Source organism: Coregonus lavaretus (genome assembly GCF_964263955.1).
Source record: "Coregonus lavaretus genome assembly, chromosome: 3".
Classification (NCBI taxonomy): domain Eukaryota; kingdom Metazoa; phylum Chordata; class Actinopteri; order Salmoniformes; family Salmonidae; genus Coregonus; species Coregonus lavaretus.
In genome coordinates, this window is record NC_139990.1 from 21,195,323 (window position 1) to 21,220,598 (window position 25,276).

Here is a 25,276-nt window from a genome sequence, read left to right on the forward strand (position 1 = left end):
CTGGGTGCCTACAGGCTGACCCTGGTCGCCAGTTGAACAGTGTTTCTTTGTGGTGGAAAACTGAGCGGGTCTCGCATAACACGTCACCCATAGATAAAGAGGCCAGAAATGTTTTAGCAATAAAAAATTGTTTGTGAAGCTTGCATTCAATTGCCACTCCCTGAACATGTGCTCTTTATGACAGAATGTTAACATTTGGTGAAATCAAATGTTTTTTTTTGACCAAGTTACACTTCTCAGAAGGCTCACAGAGCATAGATGTTTCCAGCTTTCAGAATAAGATGTTTGTGCGCAGTTTGTAAAGACACTTAATAAGCATTGACAGGTTGTATTGAATTCCAGATGGAAGACTTTCCCCATAGTTAATTGTTGTCATCTGTAGCTTTAAACAAATTCCCATAAGATTGGAGTATTTGATAAGTCATAAATAAAATGTGCTCTATCAACTCTTGCATGAATGTTTTCACTTCACAAGGACATGCAAGCTTCAACATGAGCATGTTGTTATGAGGCCAAAACATAATACTTTCAAAAAAAATGGGTAATTATTGCTGTGGTACATGTGTTTTAGTAATTTTGCCTTTGGGCAGTTTGACAATGAAAGTGAGATGTACAAAGAATGTATGAAGCTGTCATGAATCACATACTGGTTTGACTTTGCACGGGCAATAACATGACATAATTTCTGCATAAGGCATTCATCAAAACTGGTAACTCAAAACCACCTTCTGTCCCCTGCAATGAGAGAGCATGTTTGAAGTAATGCATTAGCAACACAGTATTTTATCTAACATCCCTCTCTATTTAACAGTTATTTACTTGAATAAACAAGGCTAACTGAACTGTAGGCCAGAGAAATAAGAGCCTACAGACATAATTCAGGCTGAAGGCATAACAACCTACCATTTCTCTCTTGAAAGAGCAAAAGAAGCCTTTTTTCAAAGTTGGTGCCCAGGCCTGTTCCCCAGACCGTTTTACCTCCCTTGTGTGACTGAAGTGGTGCATGCTAAATGTAGGCCACTATCACTAGCGGAGGGTATTTCTGCTCCAGGGCAAAGGCCTCTGAATACATAATGTCACAGGGCTTAAAGCTGTGCCTAGAGTACAGAAGCACCTACAGTACACACCAAAGTAATTTAATTTATGTTCATCTCAGTAACATCATGCCTGCACACATCAGATGTTTGTTATTGTAACAACCTTAAGTGTGTTATTGTAACAACCTTAACCCAACACCTGGTGACCTCAATGAAGAGGTTCAGACATCTTGGCCAAACAGTTAAGGTGTTGGGTTGACAGTCACTGGACCTGGATTTGAGTTCTGGTCAGGGCCAACCCCCCCCCCCCCCGATTTTAACTTGGCTCATATTGCGAGGATTGCTACACTGCCCCCTCTGAACGGGAAGGCACATCACCTTGCTTTGATTACTCAGACCCCTCACACCCCTGGGCGGTGGGTTCATGGAGAAGAAACGCGAGTGGGCGTGGGGATGGGTAGTCAGGCAGCAGACCATGGAGGCAAAGGCATGTAACTATTTTGAGCCCAACTCTTCCTCAGGAAACAGCGTCCTCTGTTGTCTAAAATACAAAAAAAAATCGACACAATTTTAAATCTCAACACAATTTGAATCAAAAAATGTTTTCATTGATTAACCGAAATTTCGGTTATCTTTCGGTTTTAAACAACTAATTGACCAACGTTGGTTCAATTATTTGAATTACATTAATTTTTCCCCCTCTTTTTTTCTGTGAGCTCAATGCGCAGTTTCTCTAGAGATAAATCAGGTCAAGCCTGCTACATAAAAGAGATAAAAGATTGCGAAATCGAGAGGAGAGCAGTTGCTTTGCAAGGTATCTCTACCTGAAAATACATTATCTAAGTGATTTATAGTTGGTATTCAGCAGTCATAAAAGCATGCCTTATTTACTTTGAAGAACGACTAAACTTGTGATTGTTTAATTCTGTGTTGTTACAGCATTCAACCCACATAATGCATAGTGCATTTAATGTTTCAAAAAACATTTCGAAAACCGTGATTATTTTTTTAAATAATCGAACCAAAATCTAACAGACCTCATAAAACACTGACTTGGTCGCTCAGTACTATTTTATTATAATTTTTTACATTATCAATTAATAAATATGAAAGATTGAATACAACTGAACGCCTCTTTTACGGAATAATTTTTTGCTCGGAACCAAATATTTGGGTAAATGCGTCACACGGACCGGATAAGGTTTTGCGCAGTTCGATTGTCATGCCGTGGTAGCTAGTTTGTGTTGGAGTATCAGGTACTCTTGAGTTTTTAATTGACTGGTATTGTCACCTTAGCATATTACCATAGTTTTAGTAATAGTTTACTTTTGCGTAATTACTTTTTCCACATGGTTAGCTAACGTTACGGCCAGTTTAACTTGACTTGCTAGTTAGCTGCAGTGCAGGGCTAGCTGTCGTCTGCATTTGTCAGTCATAAAATACAGCTCGCCAAGTTTAGCTGGGTAGCTATGTTTGCTTAACTTGTCATGAATTTTCCATGGATGTATCTGGAAATGTATCGTTTAATGATAATAGCTATGGTTGTTGCTTTTCCTAATGTGTTACTGCAACATTGCAGTAGTATTTTGTTGCTGACACATGGATTTCTAGCTAGCTAGCCATAATGTATTAAGTAAAGCTACCACCCTTGTTCAAGCCAGCCAAAAGCCGAGACCAGTGTCAACTCTAACGTTAAGTGTTAAAGCAAGCAACTGTCTGCCACGTTAGATAATAATGGTAGCTAACTTACCAACTAATGTGATGTTTATTTCAGAGGGAGTTATGGAGACTGAGACAACCCCAAATATTCCTACAGAAAGCCATGGACATGGGATGAATGGGACTGATAAAGGCAGAGCTGCTATTAAAACCCAGTAAGTGTGCTTCCCGTTGCTGCTTGGCTGGAAGAAAACGTCCCTCAGTGGATACAATTGGCTGCCCCAGACCATCACCAGTCTGACATGAGTACTGATGGAACAGGGATTATATTTATAATATTAATAGCCTAATAATGCTCCTTTTACTTGATCTCCTTATTATTATGATCATTATAATATGTAATGTCATTATCATTAGTAGGCTTAGTATAGCAGCCTTGTATAATCACATTTACATTTACATCATTTAGCAGATGCTGTTATCCAGAGCGACTTACAATTTGGTGCATTCAACTTATGATAGCCAGTGGGACAACCACTTTATTTTTTTTATGGGGGGAGGGGGGATACTATTCCATCAAGGTGTAGGCCTAAGAGCACATCCTGTTTTGTTTTAATACTGTAACTTACTTAGGCCTACATTTCAATACTTATAGGCTACTATATTAATCATTCATTTGTTTGTGCCATCACACAGCATACGAGTCATTCATGATTTGAATTGCAATCAAGCCTTTTAGTTTTAAAATAAAATAACAAAGCGACCTTTGAATAATTAGCGTAAACGATGCAACTGTTTTTAGTCTTTGCTGGTACTCTTATAATTTATTTAGTGTTTACATTGTTCCAAACAAATTATATTGTAATCTAACAGCACCTGTTTGGCATGCGGCACTTGCTCCTTACCTGATCTCCAGTATTTTCCACAACTAGTCAAATTTATTCCACACATCTGACTTCCCCTTTACCTCCTGAGCAACCAAACATTCCCCCGTTTTGAGTTTGTCACGTCATCTGTATCCATTTTGCTGTGTTACGGTGTTCAGACATTGTTATAACCAATTGATTCATGGGATTAGGATATGCTATAGTCAGGCTCTATTTGCCTCATGCATGCTATGCATACGTGTGTCACGTAAAGAGAGCAAAGATTGAAGGAATAGGGAATGTTTTTCCTAAATAAATGAGGGATTTTGTTAATAACTTTTCATTAAGAAATGGCTGTAATTATGTTGCAGCTTCAGCAACACGGACACCGCGATAAACACTGTTGATGTTCTGTGGTGGTAGCTGCAGCAGGGAGGAGAGGGAGACAAGACACTCGCTGTCATTTTTTTTTAACACAAAGCAGCAAGTCTGAGCCCGGCCTAGCACAATCAAATCAAGTGCGGTCGGATTCCCTCTAGTCATCTGTGTGTGATAATTATTTCATCTAACAGTGTGCTTAAAGCATCATACAAGCTCAGTGCATATATACTGAACAAAAATATAAACGCAACAATTTCAAAGATTTTACTGAGTAACAGTTACAGTGGGGAAAAAAAGTATTTAGTTAGCCACCAATTGTGCAAGTTCTCCCACTTAAAAAGATGAGAGGCCTGTAATTTTCATCATAGGTACACGTCAACTATGACAGACAAAATGAGATTTTTTCTCCAGAAAATCACATTGTAGGATTTTTAATGAATTTATTTGCAAATTATGGTGGAAAATAAGTATTTGGTCAATAACAAAAGTTTCTCAATACTTTGTTATATACCCTTTGTTGGCAATGACACAGGACAAACGTTTTCTGTAAGTTTTCACAAGGTTTTCACACACTGTTGCTGGTATTTTGGCCCATTCCTCCATGCAGATCTCCTCTAGAGCAGTGATGTTTTGGGGCTGTCGCTGGGCAACACGGACTTTCAACAACCTCCACAGATTTTCTATGGGGTTGAGATCTGGAGACTGGCTAGGCCACTCCAGGACCTTGAAATGCTTCTTACGAAGCCACTCCTTCGTTGCCCAGGCGGTGTGTTTGGGATCATTGTCATGCTGAAAGACCCAGCCACGTTTCATCTTCAATGCCCTTGCTGATGGAAGGAGGTTTTCACTCAAAATCTCACTATACATGGCCCCATTCATTCTTTCCTTTACACGGATCAGTCGTCCTGGTCCCTTTGCAGAAAAACAGCCCCAAAGCATGATGTTTCCACCCCCATGCTTCACAGTAGGTATGGTGTTCTTTGGATGCAACTCAGCATTCTTTGTCCTCCAAACACGACGAGTTGAGTTTTTACCAAAAAGTTATATTTTGGTTTCATCTGACCATATGACATTCTCCCAATCCTCTTCTGGATCATCCAAATGTACTCTAGCAAACTTTAGACGGGCCTGGACATGTACTGGCTTAAGCAGGGGGACACATCTGGCACTGCAGGATTTGAGTCCCTGGCGGCGTAGTGTGTTACTGATGGTAGGCTTTGTTACTTTGGTCCCAGCTCTCTGCAGGTCATTCACTAGGTCCCCTCGTGTGGTTCTGGGATTTTTGCTCACCGTTCTTGTGATCATTTTGACCCCACGGGGTGAGATCTTGCGTGGAGCCCCAGATCGAGGGAGATTATCAATCTTGTATGTCTTCCATTTCCTAATAATTACTCCCACAGTTGATTTCTTCAAACCAAGCTACTTACCTATTGCAGATTCAGTCTTCCCAGCCTGGTGCAGGTCTACAATTTTGTTTCTGGTGTCCTTTGACAGCTCGTTGGTCTTGGCCATAGTGGAGTTTGGAGTGTGACTGTTTGAGGTTGTGGACAGGTGTCTTTTATACTGATAACAAGTTCAAACAGGTGCCATTAATACAGGTAACGAGTGGAGGACAGAGGAGCCTCTTAAAGAAGAAGTTACAGGTCTGTGAGAGCCAGAAATCTTGCTTTTTTGTAGGTGACCAAATACTTATTTTCCACCATACTTTGCAAATAAATTCATTAAAAATCCTACAATGTGAATTTCTGGATTTGTTTCTTCTCAATTTGTCTGTCATAGTTGACGTGTACCTATGATGAAAATGACAGGCCTCTCTCATCTTTTTAATTGGGAGAACTTGCACAATTGGTGGCTGACTAAATACTTTCTTCCCCCACTGTATTTCAATCTAGAATACAACGCAGTTCATTAAAAGTTGGACTAACACCTTACATGTTGCGTTTATATTTTTGCTCAGTATAGTTGATTTGATTAAAACACATATGATGTGTCTATATATAGAAAAATACATGTTTAAAGATTTCTACCAATCGATTGGACTCTCGGCCGACCAATATATTTTTTTGTCGGGGACAGCCCTAATCTTAACGTATTCGGCCTACCTGTTGAATTGTCTCAATTATATATCAATGTGATCAGCATTCTCTGTTTTCAGGTTTCTCACAACCAAAGAAAAGTTCCATGAGTTACTGGACTCTGGAGGGAAGGATCCTAACGGTGACAAGGCCATCGACGATGCAGGACCAAAAGAGATGGCAGAGGACTCTCTGGAAGAGCCTCAAGAGAAAAAATGTAAAGTAGACCCGGATGAGCAGGAGAGGACGGGGAAACAGGACAGCAAGCGAATGCGAGGACAGAACAAGTCCAGACCGCACATGAAACCCACGAGCTACGACAACAGACGACTGTGTCCTTCCATCATTCAGGTAGGACTGTCACTTTAGCGGCTAGATGAAAGGGCCAACTACTTTTCATGCAACCTGGGACTCCCCGCAAGTCATTTCAATTGTGTTTTTCCTTTACCTATCAGGAGCATGGTCAATTGAGTTTGCTGTAGACCTAATTGTTAATCAACACCAAATAGTGTTTTTTATATTTTCTCATTGAACTCCCCCAGGAGCGCGAGACCAAATGTGTTTACGGCGACAAATGCAAGTTCTTCCATGACGTTGCTGAGTACATGGCCTCCAAGCCCGCCGACGTTGGAGAGCACTGCTACCTCTACGACACCTTCGGGAAGTGCCGCTACGGCCTGAGCTGCCGGTTTGCCCGGGCCCACACGAGCGCTGACCTCAAAAACCTAGTGAACGAGGACTGCGTGAAAGCCATGGAGGGGAGAACGCCAGTGAGGAATAGCCTGGACAAGGACCTGCAGTGGCGCCTCCGCAAGAAGGTGGTCCCCTTTACAGCGTCTGAAGCCTACATGAAGACCATTTTCAAAGGCGGACACAAAGCAGGAGAGGGCTGGAAAAAAGCTGCAGCAGTAGAGAACGGTAAGGCTCGGTGGGTCTGCCATTTTGTGGAAGCGATATGTCACCTGGGTTATATTCATTAGTCATACACCGTAGCAAAATGTTTTGCACTGTAGAAAAATGTTTTGCAACGAAAACAAGAGTTTCTATTGGACAAATTCAGGTAGGTCCCTCTACGTTTGCTTCTGTTTGGTTATGTTTGGTTCCTAGTAAATACACTCCTGGTGGTTTTGCGATGTATCACCGGCTGATATTCGCAGGAATTTCACTGTTTTTAGTTGCAGAATTGGCCATATATATTTGTTTGGTCAGTTTTCTTTCTGTACCACTCTCAATGCCAAACCCCATTTCAAGTAGCTTTACAGTTTGTAAAGACTTATCAGGTGTAGAGATGGTGTTAGAATAAGTTAAATGGATTAATTAATTTATTAAATATTTATAATTTGATTTTCACGCTAATCAGGTGTTGATGATAATTCTCTGAAAGTTCAAAGTTTTATCTCCCTTAGCTGATAACTGTTGCTCAGCGGCGGTCCACTCTCAGTGTTCTGAAGGGAAGAAACCACAAACAGACAACCAGGGAACTGAGGTACAGTAGCAACACTATTACACTACAACTACTACTACATTTATCACAAAGTGCTTAACAGCGACCTGGGCCTTAATCTTCAAAGAGCAAGTAGAGTTGACAGTGGCAAGGAAAAAACTGCCTGGCTGGGAAATATAATAAATAGATCTGTGCTATTTGGGAAGCCCTTCCCGTGGCTGGTAATTTACTGTATGGTGTCTAGAAGGGTTTTCCTCAACAAGTTGTTTACTTTTTGGAAAATTGCAGGTTAGCCAGGAGAACCTGGCTCTAGTGAAAACCATTGGGCCGTTGACTGATGCTGATGTTATAAAGCTACGACAATGTGAAAAGAAGCAGGTATGTTTGAGCCGCTTGACTTAAACACAGTGCAAGGTATTTTGTCTTGCATGTCGTGGATCTCAGTGGCACTTTGTATATTAGGCTCATTTAGATATTAACAGCCCATTTTAATATTAAGAAGTTGTATAAACCAAATAGTAACGTTATGTTTTTATTCTTCCTAAAGGTGGACTTCAAAGACAAGCTGTATCTTGCTCCCTTAACAACGGTAAGTCGGTCCTTGGAACGGAATTGGCCACTTTCCCAGGCTGATTAATCCTACTCCTGGACTAAAACCCATGCTCAACTGAAAATCTCTTTTAATAGGGTTTTTTAGTCCAGGAATAAGCTTGTTCTGGGTCCGGGAAAGCGACCCAATGTGCACAGACTAATGGCTTGATATTTCATATTTCATATTCCAAACAGGACCACAATGAAAATAAGTGACTTTGTTTCATATAATCTATGATTTTTAATGTGTGTGTTGTTTTCTGCATTATGTATTTTAGAATGATCTAATAAAATTCATTCCTCTCAGTGTGGAAACCTGCCTTTCCGTCGTATATGCAAACGCTTCGGCGCCGACATTACGTGTGGAGAGATGGCCATGTGTACCAACCTGCTGCAGGGCCAGTCATCCGAATGGGCGCTCCTCAAGAGACACGAGAGCGAGGACCTTTTCGGTGTGCAGGTTAGACCAGGCTGAAAGTGATAGATATATATTTCTTTAAGGAGACCGGATAACCAACGATTATCTACATCTGAATACTTACTTTAGCCCATTGCTCCCCACGGAGCATAGGCCATCGATAACTCCTCTCCATTGAACTCTGTTCTGGGCAGTGTGCTTGAGCTTGTTCCACCCCATGACGGTTTTAAAAGTGATAGTAGAAGTGGTAGTAGATCACTCAAGTTTGTCAGACATTTCTTGACTTTAGTCTATGTCCCTCGTTTGTGTAGATCTAGATGTTTGCCTCAATCACAAATTAATGGGAAAGTTGGGCATTATCTTAGTCCATCAATTCAGATCTAACCTCCAGGTAATTTGAGCCCAAAGTAAAGGTCTTTGAAACTGTTTAATTTTAAAGGTAGAATCCTTAATTGAAGCGATAACAAAGCATCACCCCACCTATGTTTTGGTAAAATGCTGAGGGATGGGCCTGGAGAAATGTAACCACTCTCAAATGCATAGATGGAGCAATGGATGCAAGCACTGACCAACCATGATGTCAAAATTATTATAAAATAATACAATTATAGTTTTAACTATGTCTTGATACAGTGTTTGTTTACATGGTTTACAAACATTGGAGTAAAACAAGCTTATATTTTGGGTTCTGATGTGGTACGACAGTTGAACTAAGCTCATGAGGTCTTTACAACTTTTATATAGCAACTAAGGATTCTAGCTTTAAGGCCTTGGTCCTAACTAAAAGTCTGGTAATTTACAATTTTAGGTGGAGGGATGCTTTCCTGACACGATGACCAGATGTGCAGAGCTACTCAACAACAAAATCGACGTGGACTTTGTGGACATCAACTCGGGGTGTCCCATTGACCTTGTATACAAGAAGGTATAATCTTCTGAATCTTCTGGACATTCTCCATTGAGCTTGCTTTTTAGTCCAGGATTTGTGTTAATGTGTCTGGGAAACCGGCCCTCTAAAACAGATGATCAATATGATCTTCCTTTCCCTTTCTTTAGGGCGGAGGTTGTGGGCTGATGACGCGCACCAACAAGTTTGAGCAAATCATCAGAGGAATGAACTCTGTAAGTGATGCTTCTATGTAGTAAAATTCCTTATTTGCTCAGCTATGGTATTGGAGATGTTGCACTACATGCAGGCTCAATCAAACGCTCAAATCATTTGAACGAAAACAAATATTACTTGAACTCAGATCTGGTATGTAAAGGGACTTTGTTGTTTTTTTCCTCAGGTTCTGGATGTCCCTTTGACTGTCAAGATTCGTACCGGCGTTCAGGAGAAGGCCAACATCGCACATAAACTCATCCCAGAGATGAAGAGGTGGGGGGTGTCCATGATCACGGTACGTGTGTCAGAATGTAATGCTGAATCCTAAATCGATCTAGCCTAAGTAAACTGTTCTGTATTGTTGGGGTGTTGGTGGTGTCACAGGCAGGGATGTGTAGCATAAGAGTAATTTCAAATCTCTATGCAGTTGCATGGCAGGTCCAGGGAACAGCGCTATACCAAGTCAGCTGACTGGGACTACATCAATACCTGCTCCCAACTCGCCAGCCCCATCCCACTCTTTGGTAAGTTCGATTTTGAGAGTTTATTAGTCACATGCACAGGGTTGCAGATGTAATAGCAAGGTAGAGTGCAATTCTTAAGCTCTGAGCTCCAACAGTGCAGGTCAAAAGGAAGTGAATGAAACAATAAAAACTAAAATAATATTATACCATGGCGTTGTTGAATACTTGTTTCTGATTGGCTTCAAGGGCATTCTAGAGCATGCATTATTTCTCTATAACGCACAGTATATTTGCACGGTAGAATTCAATGGCTATAGTTCTTACATATTCTATGTTTGAGATGCTTTTGAAAGAAAAGGTCTAATTGAAAACATTGGCATTGTTGAATTCGATTTTCGTAATGGCAAGCTAGGACTTGGTTGGCTGTTTGTTTGGTTACCAAGGCAACTACTGTCGCTATCTAGTAAACTTGCTAGCTACTTGAGTGGATGTTGAACACATTTCTACCTGCAAATTAACACATTTCTAGCTGTAAATTAGTTAAATTATAGCAATGGTATGAAAGGGTTATAATCAACTCGGGGCTCTATGCATTCTCTGGAAGGTTAGTTCCACTCCGCTAGGACACACCTTCCACGTCATTCATTATTTTCCAGAGAACACATATCCCCTCGTTGATTGTCCCTTACATAATATATACAGTTGAAGTTGGAGGTACAGTTGAAGTCGGAGGTTTACATATACCTTAGCCAAATACATTTAAACTCAGTTTTTCACAATTCCTGACATTTAATCCTAGTAAAAATTCCCTGTCTTAGGTCAGTTAGGATCACAACTTTATTTTAAGAATGTGAAATGTCAGAATAATAGTAGAGATTTATTTCAGCTTTTATTTCTTTCATCATATTCCCAGTGGGTCAGAAGTTTACATACACTAAATTAGTATTTGGTAGCATTGCCTTTAAATTATTTAACTTGGGTCAAACGTTTCGGGTAGCCTTCCACATGCTTCACAGTTGGGAAGGTGTTCTTCGGCTTGCAAACGTTATCCTTTGTCCTCCAAACATAATGATGGTCATTATGGCCAAACAGTTCTATTTTTGTTTCATCAGACCAGAGGACATTTTTCCAAAAGGTACGATCTTTGTCCCCATGTGCAGTTGTAAACCGTAGTCTGGCTTTTTTATGGCGGTTTTGGAGCAGTGGCTTCTTCCTTGCTGAGCGGCCTTTCAGGTTATGTCGATATACAGTGGGGAGAACATGTGTTTGATACACTGCCGATTTTGCAGGTTTTCTTACTTACAAAGCATGTAGAGGTCTGTAATTTTTATCATAGGTACACTTCAACTGTGAGAGACGGAATCTAAAACAAAAGTCCAGAAAATCACATTGTATGATTTTTAAGTAATTAATTTGCATTTTATTGCATGACATAAGTATTTGATCACCTACCAACCAGTAAGAATTCCGGCTCTCACAGGCCTGTTAGTTTTTCTTTAAGAAGCCCTCCTGTTCTCCACTCATTACCTGTATTAACTGCACCTGTTTGAACTCGTTACCTGTATAAAAGACACCTGTCCACACACTCAATCAAACAGACTCCAACCTCTCCACAATGGCCAAGACCAGAGAGCTGTGTAAGGACATCAGGGATAAAATTGTAGACCTGCACAAGGCTGGGATGGGCTACAGGACAATAGGCAAGCAGCTTGGTGAGAAGGCAACAACTGTTGCCGCAATTATTAGAAAATGGAAGAAGTTCAAGATGACGGTCAAACACCCTCGGTCTGGGGCTCCATGCAAGATCTCACCTCGTGGGGCATCAATGATCATGAGGAAGGTGAGGGATCAGCCCAGAACTACACTGCAGGACCTGGTCAATGACCTGAAGAGAGCTGGGACCACAGTCTCAAAGAAAACTATTAGTAACACACTACGCCATCATGGATTAAAATCCTGCAGCGCACGCAAGGTCCCCCTGCTCATGCCAGCGCATGTCCAGGCCCATCTGAAGTTTGCCAATGACCATCTGGATGATCCAGAGGATGAATGGGAGAAGGTCATGTGGTCTGATGAGACAAAAATAGAGCTTTTTGGTCTAAACTCAACTCGCTGTGTTTGGAGGAAGAAGAAGGATGAGTACAACCCCAAGAACACCATCCCAACGGTGAAGCATGGAGATGGAAACATCATTCTTTGGGGATGCTTTTCTGCAAAGGGGACAGGACGACTGCACCGTATTGAGGGGAGGATGGATGGGGCCATGTATCGCGAGATCTTGGCCAACAACCTCCTTCCCTCAGTAAGAGCATTGAAGATGGGTCGTGGCTGGGTCTTCCAGCATGACAACGACCCGAAACACACAGCCAGGGCAACTAAGGAGTGGCTCCGTAAAAAGCATCTCAAGGTCCTGGAGTGGCCTAGCCAGTCTCCAGACCTGAACCCAATAGAAAATCTTTGGAGGGAGCTGAAAGTCCGTATTGCCCAGCGATAGCCCCAAAACCTGAAGGATCTGGAGAAGGTCTGAATGGAGGAGTGGGCCAAAATCCCTGCTGCAGTGTGTGCAAACCTGGTCAAGACCTACAGGAAACGTATGATCTCTGTAATTGCAAACAAAGGTTTCTGTACCAAATATTAAGTTCTCCTTTTCTGATGTATCAAATACTTATGTCATGCAATAAAATGCAAATTAATTACTTAAAAATCATACAATGTGATTTTCTGGATTTTTGTTTTAGATTCCGTCTCTCACAGTTGAAGTGTACCTATGATAAAAATTGCAGACCTCTACATGCTTTGTAAGTAGGAAAACCTGCAAAATCGGCAGTGTATCAAATACTTGTTCTCCCCACTGTAGGACTCGTTTTACTGTGTATATAGATACTTTTGTACCTGTTTCCTCCAGCATCTTCACAAGGTCCTTCGCTGTTGTTCTGGGATTGATTTGCACTTTTTGCACCAAAGTACGTTCATCTCCAGGAGACCGAATGCGTCTCCTTCCTGAGCAGTATGACAGCTGCGTGGTTCCATGGTGTTTATACTTACGTACTATTGTTTGTACAGATGAACGTGGTACCTTCAGGCGTTTGGAAATTGTTCCCAAGGATGAGCCATACTTGTGGAGGTCTACACATTTTCTTTCTGTGGTCTTGGCTGATTTATTTTGATTTTCCCATGATGTCAAGCAAAGAGGCACTGAGTTTGAAGGTAGGCCTTGAAATACATCCACAGGTACACCTCCAATTGACTCAAATGATGTCAATTAGCCTATCAGAAGCTTCTAAAGCCATGACATCATTTTCTGGAATTTTCCAAGCTGTTTAAAGGCACAGCCAACTTGATGTATGTAAACTTCTGACCCACTGGAATTGTGATATAGTGAATTATAAGTGAAATAATCTGTCTGTAAACAATTGTTGGAAAAATTACTTGTCATGCACAAAGTAGATGTCCTAACCGACTTGCCAAAACTATAGTTTGTTAACAAGAAATTTGTGGAGTGGTTGAAAAACAAGTTTTAATGACTCCAACCTAAGTGTATGTAAACGTCTGACTTCAACTGTACATATTGACAACTGTAACATAATAATTGACCATTCTTCAGTTTCCTGGCAAGGCTGCCATCAATCCATGGTTTTTGATTCAGGTAAGTTGTGAAAGACCCCATCGCTATCACATCATCAAATTATTTTATGAATCCGGTGACTTAGTCAGCGTATTTATTAATTTTATCCTCAGAGGCGATCTGGAACAAGTGATCAAAACAGTCTTGGAGCATGGATTTTGATTGGTCGGACCAGCGTTGTACAGACCTGACCACTGGAACATCCCTCTTGAATATTTTTATGTAGGCAGGGAGGAGCAAAATGGAGTCGTGGTCAGATTTGAGGATGGAATGGAGCCTTATACCCGTGTCGAAAAGGCGTATAGCAGTGGTCAAGCGTGGAATTTGCGCGAGTTGGACCGTCAATGTGTTGATAATTCGGGAGCACGGACCTCAAATTACTTTTGTTCAAATCCCCTGCGACAATAAACGCTGCCTAAGGGTATGCGGTCTCCAGCTTGTTCAGGGTCCAATGAAGATCTTTGAGATACATTTTGGTGTCTGCTTGGGGCGGGACGTACACAGCCATGGCAATAATCCCTGGGAACTCTCTCGGAAGCTAAAAAGGGCGATATTTGATGACCATTTTTTCCAAGTCAGGAGAACAGAAGCTCGCAACTTCCTGTACGTTTTCCCCGTGGAACCACTTGTTATTGGTCATGAAGCAGAGCCCTCTGCCTTTGTTCTTGCCAGAGAGAGCCCGCTTCCTATCCGCTCGATGAACTGTAAAACCCACTGGTTGTATATAATCAGTTTGTATGTCTCAGTAAAACAGAGTATGTTGCAGAATTTGATGGCCCTCTGGAAGGAGATCCTCGCTCTGAGTTCACCAAGTTTATTAATTAATGATTGAACATTGGCAGAGCCCTCCGCCTTGTGAGATTGAGATGCCACGCGACCCGTCCTCCATTACCGAGCATACTACTTGCCAATGATCAATCATTAATGAATAAACTTAGTGAACTCAGAGCGAGGATCTCCTTCCAGAGGGACATCAGATTCTGCAATACTCTGTTTTACTGAGACTTTGCTTTCCTCCGACATACAAACTGATTATATACAACCAGTGGGTTTTACAGTTCATTGAGCAGATAGGAAGGGGCGCTCTCTGTCAATAACTAAGGCAGAGGGCTCTGTGTGTGTTCATGCGTGCATGTTTGTTTCTTTCTGTGTGTTTTGTGTGTGAGTGCACCTGATAAACCTAATATCTCTTCTATGCAGGTAATGGAGACATTTTGTCTTATGATGACGCCATGAAGGCTAGAGAGACTGAAGTTTCGGGTATTATGCTGGCAAGGTTGGTATCTTAATGGAAAAGAATAGACATGCTTTGGATTTCACACAATTTGACTGATCAGAGTAGTGCGCTCTGATAGGATGAGTGGATACCGTATAGCTTACTTTTATCCAATCCTTTCAGATCTACAGAAGTGCATAGGGAGGCTTGATGAAGGGCTATGGGTTGATTTGTGATGGGACGCACGTCCAATTCAGTCCCTTAACTCAGTGTTTCTCAAACCTCTCCTCTGGGACCCCCCAGACGTGTCACAATGTTGTTGTAGCCCTGAACTAACTCACCTGATTCACCTAGTCAAGGGCTTGATGATTAGTTGACCATTTGAATCAGGTGTGCTAGCTGTGGAATAGTTAAAATACATGGAACAGCTGGGGGTCCCCGAGGAGGTTTGAGAACCCCTGCCTTAATCGACTCCAGCTCTGGTTGTAATACTTTTTCTCTCGGGCAGGGGTGCCCTCATCAAGCCCTGGGTTTTCACAGAGATCAAGGAGAGGCGGGACTGGGACATCTCGTCCAGCGAGCGGCTGGATGTCCTCAGGGACTTCACCCACTACGGCTTGGAGCACTGGGGCTCAGACACCCAAGGCCTGGAGAAGACCAGGAACTTCTTGCTGGAATGGCTGTCCTTCATGTGCAGGTGGGTACTCGTATATGCACGAGGTATCAGGTGGTATTCACACTGTAATAATGCTTAGAAACATATAATAATAGTTGTTTTAGGGCATTAAAGGTTGATCAATAGTTTGGTAGGTGAAGACAAACAAACAAGAGAACCGGTGTGGTAGAAATATATTTAACTCAAAAGTATCTCTAAAAAAAAACGGAGCTTGTGAATTCAGAATAGACTTGATTAAAGCGAAACAAAGCCGAGCTGGTCCATGGAGCAACTGCCTGCCCTGACTCGGAGCTCTCCTTTTATACAGACACAATGCATAGTCATGCTTATACAACCTACACAGTTACTTCATTATATGTACATGATTAACATACTTCGGTGTCACATGTTGTTTACTCACGAGGGCTACGTGCGCTTCTCTAAATGGGGCCTCTGTCACTTATCTCATTATTTTGGTGGCGTGTCTCAAGAAATTATATACATACATACGTTAAAGAACAATCACACTCTGTATTGACTATATTCACTATCCAGGCATGCATCTGGAGTACAAAGTATCAATTATGTTCATTCTGTTTTACCCTTTATCATTTCATAACACATTATAAGACATATCAATTAATACTTAAACATGGTTTACACATGTCAAGTTCATAACATACATTTAAGCCTTTCCCAACTGCCATCCTCCCAGGACCCTGAGCCACTATGGTTTTTCCTTGTGACTATGTGCATGTGGCTATGTATGTCAGGTCATAAGCACAAACAAGTGATAACACTAGTTCTATTGTTACTCCAATCTCCACACAGCCACAACGAGAAGTTGTATCTCCATCACATGTCATTGACACACCCAGACCAGCTGCGGGGAATTAGAGGGAACCATCCATTATCAGAAGCAGAGCATTTGCACTAAATAAATGTCTCTGCTCTGTTTTAACCCTTTAATTGGTTCTTAATCCATAAGCATTTAAGGCATATAGGCGTTTCATTCTACAACATATGTACTAGAAAATCATCCATACCGGCGGGACTGTCACAAAATCATTTTTCTCTCTGTATTTGCCGTCTTTCACAAATCTAGAATTCAACCAATTCAAAAATATTCTTCATTAATTTATAGCTGTAAACATCAACACCTCAACACATTTAATGTGGACATGCCAATCTAACCCTCTCTCCTTTGTAAGGTACATACCAGTTGGGCTGCTGGAACGAGTGCCCCAGAGGATCAACGAGCGACCACCCTACTACTTGGGCAGGGACTACCTGGAGTCTCTCATGGCAAGTCAACACGTAGGGGACTGGATCAAGATCAGGTGAAGATCACTGTTGCTTATCCTAACCTAGGTTCTTATAGCCGCCAGTGTATGCTAGTTCTCATTCGCACTGACCTCTTGAATCAATCTCAGTAGTTGATGTTTCCAATTAAAAATAGCATAGTAGGAGGTTGCAAGAGCAATGTCTCGTGTCTCAACCCTTGTTCTCGAGGGCTTTATATGGTGGCTTTTAGCTTAACCAGCCAATACGATAAGGAGCGCGCATTAATGCACTGTAAAAATATTCCCATTTGTCAGTTGGTTTGAATTAGTATAGACTACCTCTATACTAATGTCTGCTGAATATCTGTTCAAATTACACACAACATGCTGAATAGTTTAATGGAAAAGGGTTTTTAATAATAGTCTATGTTCCCCTTCTCCACAGTGAAATGCTGCTTGGACCTGTACCCAAGAATTTCAACTTTCTGCCCAAGCATAAGGCAAATGCTTACAAATGAATTGTGTGTGAATGCTCAACAAAATGTTATGATGGCAAAGCTTTTTTCATAATTTTATTTCCATTCAAGTCAGCAGTCCTGAATATACCTATTACATGAGTAAAATACGAGTCATTTCAAAATGACGTAAAGTTTACAGTTGAAGTCTGAAGTTTACATACACCTTAGCCAAATACATTTAAACTCTGTTTTTCACAATTCCTGACATTTAATCCTAGTACAAATTCCCTGTCTTAGGTCAGTTAGGATCACCACTCTATTTTAAGAATGTGAAATGTGAGAATAATAGTAGAGAGAATGATTTATTTCAGCTTTTATTTCTTTCATCACATTCCCAGTGGGTCAGAAGTTTACATACGCTCAATTAGTATTATGTAGCATTGCCTTTAAATTGTTTAACATGGGTCAAACGTTTCGGTTAGCCTTCCACAAGCTTCCCACAATAAGTTGGGTGAATTTTGGCCCATTCCTCCTGACAGAGCTGGTGTAACTGAGTCAGGTTTGTAGGCCTCCTTGCTCTCACACAGTTTTCCTGTTCTGCCCACAAAAATTCTATAGGATTGAGGTCAGGGCTTTGTGATGGCCACTCCAATACCTTGACTTTGTTGTCCTTAAGCCATTTTGCCACAACTTTGGAAGTATGCTTGGGGTCATTGTCCATTTGGAAGTCCCATTTGCGAACAAGCTTTAACTTCCTGACTGATGTCTTGAGATGTTGCTTCAATATATCCACATAATTTTCCTTCCTCATGATGCCATCTATTTTGTGAAGTGCACCAGTCCCTCCAGCAGCAAAGCACCCCCCACAGCATAATGCTGCCACCCCCGTGCTTCACGGTTGGGATGGTGTTCTTCGGCTTGCAAGCATTCCCCTTTTTCCTACAAACATAACGATGGTCATTATGGCCAAACGGTTCTATTTTTGTTTAATCGGACCAGAGGACATTTCTCCCAAAAGTACGATCTTTGTCCCCATGTGCAGTTGCAAACCGTAGTCTGGCTTTCATATGGCGGTTTTGGAGCAGTGGCTTCTTCCTTGCTGAGCGGCCTTTCAGTTTATGTCGATATAGGACTCGTTTTACTGTGGATATATACACTTTTGTACCTGTTTCCTCCAGCACCTTCACAAGGAGATGTGGTCCTCTGTAGCTCAATTGGTAGAGCATGGCGCTTGTAACGCCAGGGTAGTGGGTTCGATCCCCGGGACTACCAATACTTAAAAATGTATGCACACATGACTGTAAGTCACTTTGGATAAAAGCGTCTGCTAAATGGCATTATTATTATTATTATTATTATTATTATTATTATTATTATTATACTAAGGGCCTTTGCTGTTGTTCTGGGATTGATTTGCACTTTTCGAACCAAAGTACGTTAATCTCTAGGAGACGGAATGCGTCTCCTTCCTGAGCGGTATGACGGCTGCGTGGTCCCATGGTGTTTATACTTGCGTACTATTGTTTGTACAGATGAACGTGGTACCTTCATGCGTTTGGAAATTGCTCCCAAGGATGAACAAGACTTGTGGAGGTCTACAATTTTTTTTCTGAGGTCTTGGCTGATTTCTTTAGATTTTCCTATGATGTCAAGCAAAGAGGCACTGAGTTTGAAGGTAGGCCTTGAAATACATCCACAGGTACACCTCCAATTGACTCAAATGATGTCAATTTGTCCTCTGTAGCTCAATTGGTAGAGCATGGCGCTTGTAACGTCAGGGTAGTGGGTTCGATCCCCGGGACCACCCATACGTAAAAATGTATGCACACATGACTAAGTCGCTTTGGATAAAAGCGTCTGCTAAATGGCTTATTATTATTATTATTATTATTATTATTATTATTATTATTATTATTATTATTATTATTATTCTAAAGCCATGACATCATTTTCTGGAATTTTCCAAGCTGTTTAAAGGTACAGTCAACTTAGTGTATGTAAACTTCCGACCCACTGTAATTGTGATACAGTGCATTATAAGTGAAATAATCTGTCTGTAAACAATTGTTGGAAAAATTACTTGTCATGCACTAAGTAGATGTCCTCACCGATTTGCCAAAACTATAGTTTGTTAACAAGACATTTTCGGAGTGATTGAAAAATTAGTTTTTATTACTCCAACCTAAGTGTATGTAAACTTCCGACTTCAACTGTATGTAAATGATTTATTTCAATTTTATTTGGAGTGGTGTGTGTGTATCTTCTACTTGGAGATGTATTCTTACCATTGCACAAAATAAATACACTATATGGAATAAAATGCATCTAAAATACAATTTTGATATTTTCTCAAGTTTTTATATTAGTACGTTTGTTTCTAATGTTTGAGTTTTCATTAGCTTTTAACATACATCTTAGAGTGAATCTGACTTATGATTCATGAGGAGAAGATGATTATAGATGATTTTGAGTGTTAGCATTACATATGCATAGAATTACTTGTTAATAGTTTTTTTGTGTTTTGAGATATCAATATCATATTCAGTGTGGTTCATCTTAGGGACGTCCATAATGGCTATGACAAGTTTCAAGTTGATAGGCCACTGTGTAGTGGATTTACAGTGGTTTAAATGGACACGTAAAGTCAGGTTTTTGTCAATAACTCAGCCATCTTTTGACCAATCCCTTAGCTTTTCTCAAACTAAGTTAAGACGTACCAATTTGAACCTATCGTTCGTGAGAATAATATTTTAGCATATGTGCTAATATGCATATCCTGGTATAGTGTGGCCATCTTTCAATGCATTAATGTTATTTTCTCTTTAGGGAGTATTGTGATGAGTCCAGAGACCAAATTTGGAGTGAATCTGACTTTTAGTCCATGAGAAGATTTTATATAATTATTTTAAGCATTAGCGTTACATAGTCAAAACAGTTCATTGTTAATAGTTTCCTTATTTTTGTAAGACATGCAAAACTGAACATTGTTCATTATGGTAATATATTTGATGAATAAACAGTTTTAAGTTGATAGGCCATTGTGGAGAGTATTTACAAAGGATTTAAATGGACATGTAAAATCTGATTTCCTAATTTATCAAAACTCAGCCATATCTTAACCAATCCCTTAGTTTAAGAGATGTACCATGTGCCTACATAATTTGGTGTTATTTTGACATATGGTTCATGAGAATAAGTTTTTCTATGTTTTCCAAGATGGAGGAAAATCCATCCTAATGGACCCTATGGGATACACACTTTTAAGTCTCTAGGTCAACCAGGGCGGCGGATATGAGGGTTTAAGTGAGACTGCTTATAACAGCGCCTATTATAGGCCAATCGGTGCCATTCTTTTTGACAAATTGACTCATGGCTTCTAGTTTGTGCGAAATTATATACAGTGGGGAGAACAAGTATTTGATACACTGCCGATTTTGCAGGTTTTCCTACTTACAAAGCATGTAGAGGTCTGTAATTTTTATCATATGTACACTTAAAAAAATCCAGAAAATGACATTGTATGATTCTTAAGTAATTAATTTGCATTTTATTGCATGACATAAGTATTTGATACATCAGAAAAGCAGAACTTAATATTTGGTACAGAAACCTTTTTTTGCAATTACAGAGATCATACGTTTCCTGTAGGTCTTGACCAAGTTTGCACACACTGCAGCAGGGATTTTGGCCCACTCCTCCATACAGACCTTCTCCAGATCCTTCAGGTTTCGGGGCTGTCGCTGGGCAATACAGACTTTCAGCTCCCTCCAAAGATGTTCTATTGGGTTCAGGTCTGGAGACTGGCTAGGCCACTCCAGGACCTCGAGATGCTTCTTACGGAGCCACTCCTTAGTTGCCCTGGCTGTGTGTTTCGGGTCGTTGTCATGCTGCAAGACCTAGCCACGACCCATCTTCAATGCTCTTACTGAGGGAAGGAGGTTGTTGGCCAAGATCTCGCGATACATGGCCCCATCCATCCTCCCCTCAATACGGTGCAGTCGTCCTGTCCCCTTTGCAGAAAAGCATCCCCAAAGAATGATGTTTCCACCTCCATGCTTCACAGTTGGGATGGTGTTCTTGGGGTTGTACTCATCCTTCTTCTTCCTCCAAACACGGCGAGTGGAGTTTAGACCAAAAAGCTCTATTTTTGTCTCATCAGACCACATGACCTTCTCCCATTCCTCCTCTGGATCATCCAGATGGTCATTGGCAAACTTCAGACGGGCCTGGACATGCGCTGGCTTGAGCAGGGGGACCTTGCGTGCGCTGCAGGATTTTAATCCATGATGGCGTAGTGTGTTACTAATGGTTTTCTTTGAGACTGTGGTCCCAGCTCTCTTCAGGTCATTGACCAGGTCCTGCCGTGTAGTTCTGGGCTGATCCCTCACCTTCCTCATGATCATTGATGCCCCACGAGGTGAGCTCTTGCATGGAACCCCAGACCGAGGGTGATTGACCGTCATCTTGAACTTCTTCCATTTTCTAATAATTGCGCCAACAGTTGTTGCCTTCTCACCAAGCTGCTTGCCTATTGTCCTGTAGCCCATCCCAGCCTTGTGCAGGTCTACAATTTTATCCCTGATGTCCTTACACAGCTCTCTGGTCTTGGCCATTGTGGAGAGGTTGGAGTCTGTTTGATTGAGTTTGTGGACAGGTGTCTTTTATAATATACAGGTAACGAGTTCAAACAGGTGCAGTTAATACAGGTAATGAGTGGAGAACAGGAGGGCTTCTTAAAGAAAAACGAACAGGTCTGTGAGACCTGGAATTCTTACTGGTTGGTAGGTGATCAAATACTTATGTCATGCAATAAAATGCAAATTAATTACTTAAAAATCATACAATGTTATTTTCTGGATTTTTGTTTTAGATTCCGTCTCTCACAGTTGAAGTGTACCTATGATAAAAATTACAAACATCTACATGCTTTGTAAGTAGGAAAACCTGCAAAGTCGGCAGTGTATCAAATACCTTTTCTCCCCACTGTATATATTTTTTATCTTGAGTTATTTGCCCATGTATGAGGGAGCGAGGCCATGGAGGGCCTTGTAGGTGAGCATTAGGATCTTGTAGGTGATGTGAAATTGACAGGGAGCCAGTGATCGTGGGGATGATGTGTTCCCAGGGTTTGGTCTTTAGACAGTTTGGAGAAGGTCCAAAGACCCTCCCCTCGGATCGTTTTGAGAAGCAGGCGGAGAAAGGATGTGACGAATCCAGGACCGGTATTTAGGGTGAGAGACCTACTCTTTAAGTTTTAGGGCTAATATTGCCCTACATTTACATTTTAGTCATTTAGCAGACACTCTTATCCAGAGCGACTTACAGTTAGTGAGTGCATACATTTTCATACTGGCCCCCCGTGGGAAACGAACCCACAACCCTGGCGTTGCAAGCGCCATGCTCTACCAACTGAGCTACAGGGGACTACATTAAGCTTTGAAACTACATTACCACATTGCAATATATTAATGTAACTCACGTTTATCTCAATCAGTTCAATTAGGATATTTGGTTTTGATTCAAAATAAAATGTTGGTTGAAGATATGGTTGCCCTTGTAATATCTCACTAACCCCCCCCCCCCCCCCACACACACACACACACACACACAGAGAGTTGTAATTGGATAATGGTTTGGGCCTGTGATGTTCTGTGCGACTATCTTGCCCCATTAAAATATCAGAATTTGTACAACATAAGACAAAGCAGATGCTGCTTATTAATTGTATTCTTGTGTGTGTGCCCATTTCCATAGCCTGTAGGATACTTCTGAAGCCAAGCTGCAGGAGTTTCTGGGAGAGATGCGCTGTAGAGAGAAGATAAGGCAGATGTTTGTCCAGAGACAAGGAGACCGAGCTGAAGGAAATAGGTAACGCACACACTACACTTGCACTCCTACAGTGACAGCATGTTACAGAGAGAGAAAGATGTGAAAGACTCATCATTTGTAATTAGAGGTCAGCAGGCAACAAAAACATAACAAAAGTTATTTATATTGGTCATTAAATTATTAATGAATTTCGCTCACAAGATCCATGTAAATCACTGACTTATCTCTAGGTTTTCAGTTGCTAGGTACTGGTAAGTAGGAGCAGCTGAAGAGACTGCGACAGAAATAAAAATAAGCTGGTTGAGATGAGGCGGACATTGGAGGATGAGATGAGCACCTTCAGCAAGAAGAAAGCAGCTACTGAACTGCCAATTTCAAAATGGACGAACGTTGCTCACGGTAAGAGACATTCTTCATTTGAAATTGAAACACAATCTGTCATCTCTTCAGTCCTAATTCACTTTCCACACTCAAACTTTATTTATTCAACTTCCATATCTGCTTAGAGATTGGCAACCATACCTGAGGATTATATATTTTTTCCTGTGCATGTTTACAAATCCTGTTTACAAGTAGCTTCAAAGTAAAAATATCCTGAGTGCTGTCTGAATTTGAGAGTGGTTGCAATTCCCCAGGACCATCCCTAGCTGTATCCCAAAACAAGTGGTGGCGACCCCATTTTATTGTTTTCGTATCCCAGAATGTAGCTTTAAGATGGCATCTAAGGATACTAACAAAAATCAAAAGTAATGCTCACGAAACCTCAAATGAGATGATTTTTTTTGGATAAATCTACATTATTGATTTGTTAGTAAATTAGTATAAACTATTGATTAAAAAAGCAGAGCTTATGAAATTAATGTATACATAACCAGTTTGTTTACTCATTTGAGGCTTACTACTTTGGAACCATTATTAAGGCCATTAGGCCAATCATTAAATAATTAAAATGTTTCCTTTTAAACACATTGTCTAAAAAAAAAAAGTGTGAAAGAATGTTGTGATTAAACCCAGAATCTGCGTTATTTTTATTGACTGATATCTATCATAAAAGTCATCTTGGAACATTGAAGTCAAAAAGTACTCAACACAACATAATACTTGTTTTAAACACACATTTTATTTCTCTAACCAAAATTATTTATTTCATTTTTCCACTTAAAGACGTCCTCCTTTACTTTTCCTGTTGAAAAGTGATATCCCAAGTATAAATACAGTAAAGTACACACACTAAAGGGTATACAAATATGTTTTGAGCAAAATAGTGTTTTTTTAGACACAACTGCAAACTTCAAGGAGTAGGGCATTCATTGAATTGGTCTGATGGGAAGTAGTGATATCATCGGCCTCCCCTCTTGCTTGAGGAGCAATAGCAAAGATTATGGCTATACTGACAAGATACTTGTCTCTCTGCCCTAACAATGGGAGTCGTTGTCCACAAAGCGGCACGGTGGGCTGTCTAGCTCCCGCCTATCCTTTCTTTGGATTGGTGGATACATTTCATTATTTTAATAAATGTTTTGAATATTCGATGATGGTTGTTGACATCTTGAGAACTCAACTTACAAAAAATAAATACGAAAAGGCTAATTAGCAACAGAGAAGACCTCCTGCAGGAAGCTCCTGCACGTCATGTCTTGCCGACACTGTCAGCTACCGTTCACCAACGCGATCAGAGACCTTTGTGCCCAGAGACCTTTTGTGCCTAATCCATTAACTTATGTCCCCTTTCTCTGTTTTAACTAGCCACCGACTACACTTTTGCTAGCTAGTTAGCAGAGCAGGAGATCAAAAAATAGTTTGGTTTTACTTAGCCTAGATAATTGTTTGTACAGTATGTTGACTTTGGTGTCTATTTCAGACCTTATGGCATTTTTTTAAGGATGAGCATAAGAGTATTAAAAGGGAAGAAGATCCGCTATAGTGAGGGGCAACTTACCAGTTTGGTCAGTGCCAGCATGACGGATAAAGTTTATCCTGTGTCGGTGAGTGTAGCTATTAAGTTAAGTTTGAGCTTCTTAACAATACATTGTGTTATATACAGCTGTCAACATTCTACAAGGAAAGAGACACTTAATCAATTATATAATCATTAACCAGATTACCGCGGATACCAGACTTCAATGAGTGATAACTCAGTTCTAGAATGTTGTCATTTATTTTTTTATTT

General features: G+C 40.7%; 1 protein-coding gene across 1 annotated transcript; it reads left to right on the forward strand.

Annotated features, from left to right (window-relative positions):
- Window positions 1–2,238: 2,238 nt before the first annotated feature.
- On the forward strand, window positions 2,239–17,436 carry dus3l (dihydrouridine synthase 3-like). The gene is made up of 16 exons (XM_084152955.1): window positions 2,239–2,293; window positions 2,812–2,911; window positions 6,099–6,369; window positions 6,561–6,936; window positions 7,425–7,504; window positions 7,751–7,840; window positions 8,010–8,051; window positions 8,361–8,513; window positions 9,280–9,396; window positions 9,528–9,593; window positions 9,761–9,871; window positions 10,004–10,100; window positions 14,866–14,941; window positions 15,390–15,578; window positions 16,748–16,876; window positions 17,265–17,436. The coding sequence occupies exons 2-16, from the start codon at window positions 2,820–2,822 to the stop codon at window positions 17,335–17,337; spliced, it is 1,962 nt and encodes a 653-aa protein (XP_084009081.1). The 5' UTR covers window positions 2,239–2,293; window positions 2,812–2,819; the 3' UTR covers window positions 17,338–17,436.
- The last annotated feature ends 7,840 nt before the right edge of the window (window positions 17,437–25,276 follow it).

What these genes read in the sequence shown, in the direction of transcription:
- dus3l (XM_084152955.1), top strand. Translation starts at nt 2,820, where the DNA reads ATGGAGACTGAGACAACCCCAAATATTCCTACAGAAAGCCATGGACAT. An exon ending in CAGACAACCAGGGAACTGAG is followed by an intron (nt 7,505 to 7,750) that starts GTACAGTAGCAA and finishes GGAAAATTGCAG; the next exon opens with GTTAGCCAGGAGAACCTGGC. An exon ending in CAGCCCCATCCCACTCTTTG is followed by an intron (nt 10,101 to 14,865) that starts GTAAGTTCGATT and finishes TCTTCTATGCAG; the next exon opens with GTAATGGAGACATTTTGTCT.